At 32.9% G+C, this 3425-nt stretch overlaps 1 protein-coding gene across 1 annotated transcript in view; it reads left to right on the plus strand.

Annotated features, from left to right (window-relative positions):
- The window catches only part of emc8 (ER membrane protein complex subunit 8), a 6071-nt gene extending 3617 nt beyond the window's left edge, over window positions 1–2454 (plus strand). Inside the window, exon 5 of the mRNA XM_016561014.1 lies at window positions 1112–2454. Coding sequence (XP_016416500.1) covers window positions 1112–1271 — 160 coding nt within the window. The 3' untranslated portion in view covers window positions 1272–2454. The remainder of the gene's footprint in view (window positions 1–1111) is intronic.
- Window positions 2455–3425: the final 971 nt, after the last annotated feature.

The raw sequence follows: 3425 nt of genomic DNA on the forward strand, positions 1-3425 counted from the left end.
AGGTATCACAGTATGGTAAGGATCGTAACATTTCCGTCACACGCTTGAGGTATTCCGCCAATCACAACGCACTGGATAGCTGGCCAATCACAGCACACCTCGCTTTTCAGAACGATGAGCTTTGTAAAAATCGAAGCGTTTCAGAAAGGCGGGGCATAGAGAAGCAACAATAATGTACAGTGTGTGGAAAATAATGTGTTTTTTTAAACCTTAAACCGCATAAACGCATTGCATTACACCAAATACACAAAATAATGTTCTTTTTAGCAACGTCATATGACCCCTTTAAAGCATGCAGTTTTAAGAACAAAATTAGTACACATTGTTTTGTTTGTCAAGCAGCTTTGAAATGAGTAAAAACGTCAAACAGGGATGCAAACTTGTCGCATTTTGGCTATTTGGGGGTAGGGGAGGGGGGTCTGCAATAAGTCATGGGCAGTGAAATGAGAACCACTGTCTCATTTTCTCACGCTGCCAGACTAAATCGCACACCAAATAACAAGACGGCTCAAAATGAATTGCAAAATCTGCTCAAATATAGGATTTTCCGACCAGTGTGGGACTTGTTTAGTCTAACACAGATATTCTTAATTGGACTGCTCTAAGGGGGCAAGATTCTGCACCAGTCAAATTTCTTCCAGCACATCACAAAGTGACTATAGAGCTCCGGACGTCACATGACCCATTCTGTTTACACTGACATTCTGTACTTATTGACATTGTGATTTTCATTTTTGAAGACAGTGTGTTGATTATTGTCGTAAGCTGCACTACCAACATCAAATGTATTGTTTAGCTGAGCACTGAAGCCTCATAAATTAAAACACTTTTATTTGTTCATGTCTAATATTATTGGTTAAAGGGATACTCCACCCAAAAATTTATATCAATTCCTTTCTTTAGATGAAGACACACACAAAAAAAAAGTAGTCCATGTACTATGAGTGGGTGACCCAGTCTTGACCTTTCATTACTGCCATACTGTATATGAACTCATAAAATAATTATGTAACAACGGAGGTCTAATGTCATTGTCACATAATGAGACTGTTAAAAGGCAGAAAAGCTAAAAACAAGTTTAATGTTTTGTCTAACTTTCTTTAAATTGCAGTGACTGCTTTGAGGATTGGATAGAGGCACAGAAGATCACAGCAGCTCTTCTAGAAAGCAAATCATACGAGAGTCTTGTAGACTTTGACAACCATCTGGATGACTTACGAAATGACTGGACCAACCCTGAGATCAATAAATCTGTCTTACATCTATGCTGAAGCCATTCAGAGATCCTGTCCACCTAACCAAACCATCAGTGCTTAAATGGGAAGCATATCTGGCTATGGCTGGATAATCAGTACTGTTAGTGACATGCTCTCTCACTGAGAAGAAAGATTTAAGAACGGAAATGGAACATTGTAAGTGCTGCATCGTCATGTTTGAAAACACTGAGGTGACTCCAGGAATCCGATGTCAAATAGGTTTTATACCCATTTTCATGCGATAGTTTGTATAATAAGACTCAATTGTACAATTTTGAATGCTATCGAACTAGTTTTATTTAACTTAACTAATTGATAAATATGATGATTTTCCCCCTTTTTTGGTAAGAATCTTTAGTTTCAATTACAAGTATGGTTATTTACTTTTCTTAACTACTTAAATTGCTCAAATGAAAATATCTTACTTCAGTTTAGAAATTAATATTTTGATTTATAAAAAAGAGATTGCTTTTATGTTTGCAGCAGACCAATAATAATTTGCTAGTGGTGGAAGAATAAATATTTTTGGCTCAGATTTTTCGGTAAATAAAGGACTAGACTTTAGGTATGAGGCCTTTATGATTGTAAAGTTTTATAAAAATGAATTTAAAAAAAAAAACATTCTTGCTTTTCCAAATGACTTTAAGTTAATTTTTCAGAGAGTTCAGCTGGCTGTAGTGCAGTAGCAAAATATAATTGAAACACTCCATCATATAGGGAAACAATATATTAAAGCAGTATACGGTGGCCCCAGAAGTATTTGGACAGCCATGTAATGCTTAAAAATCATAAATTGCATTGCATTTTCGATTGTTTTAAAGAAAGATAGCATGCAAACATTGTTTTTTTAAGCAAAACATTTTATGGTTGAAAATAAAAGCAAAACATATCATTACACTTTGTGTTTGAGGAAGTTTGACTAAGTTTAACAGTTAAGTTTATGAACTACCTGCATTAACATAAGCAGAGCTGAGTAGTAACCGATCACGTCATGTGGATTACGTAATCAGATTCCAAAAATTAAGTACTTGTAATTACATTGTTACATAACACTCATAATCAGATAGCTGTGAAATACTATGTCTTTATCATATCGAGTGACCTTCATTTATTGTTGATTTTAGAAATCTGGACAAAAATTATTTAAAATCTGAAACCCCTTTCACTTAAAATAGTTACTTTAAGTAACCTTGACATTTTAAGTTAATATCTTAATAATTTAACAACACTGTTGCATGTTCACAGTTCTGTGATGGTCATATGACACAAGTTAAATAAAATATTTCATCTTTTTTGTGCTCAAGTATGTTATTTTGATTGTTTTTTTTTATTTTTTCATTTTTTTATTTATTATTATTTTAACAGTTTTATGATTAACCTAATTAGCTTTTCATCAACTTGCGAACCCCCTGCAGTTCCTTCACAACACCCAGTTTGGGAAACCCTGATGTAATATGATGTTAAAAGTTATTAATAACAAAGAATGGAATGTATTTTCTTTCTGTTTATATTTTTCAGTCAATATGGTACGGAACAATTCTATTCAAATCTACATGATAAATGAGTTGGGTCATAAAGTATCTAAAAGTAATCAAAAAGTAGTCCGATTATATTACCTAAAATGTGTAATCTAATAGATTGTTATTAACTACAATTTTCATTACATAATTTGTAATCAGTAATGGACTACAATTTCAACATAATCTGCCCAGCACTGAACATAAGGGAACTGATTGGATATATCCATAAGGTAAACATTTATGGGAAAAAGAGTTAAATGTATCAGATTTGGAGTACCAATAGAAATGTCAAAAAAAAAAAAGAATAAGAATAACATTTCAGTGGCAAATGTCACTCTCCACACCAAACTGGCTTTAGTAATGGTTGTACGTACTTCAGTGGATGCAGTACTTTGCAGCACTTTTTTACAATTCAAGTGCAGTTGTTTTATTAAAAATGTAATTTACTAAATGCAGTTACAAATGATCAAGTACCATTAAATATTAAGTGTATAATATGTGTACGTTTATTCATTTGCAGGACTAATTTTGTCTATGGAAGTCTTGGCTAAATAGGCCGATAAGAGACTATTAACTACTATTCTTTCTCATACAAATATGTTTTTAAAGATGTGTTCAAATTAATAAAACTGATCTAAGATAAATAAAA

This window comes from Sinocyclocheilus rhinocerous, unplaced genomic scaffold, assembly GCF_001515625.1.
Source record: "Sinocyclocheilus rhinocerous isolate Xijiao unplaced genomic scaffold, SAMN03320098_v1.1 scaffold6522, whole genome shotgun sequence".
In the NCBI taxonomy this organism is placed as follows: Eukaryota; Metazoa; Chordata; class Actinopteri; order Cypriniformes; family Cyprinidae; genus Sinocyclocheilus; species Sinocyclocheilus rhinocerous.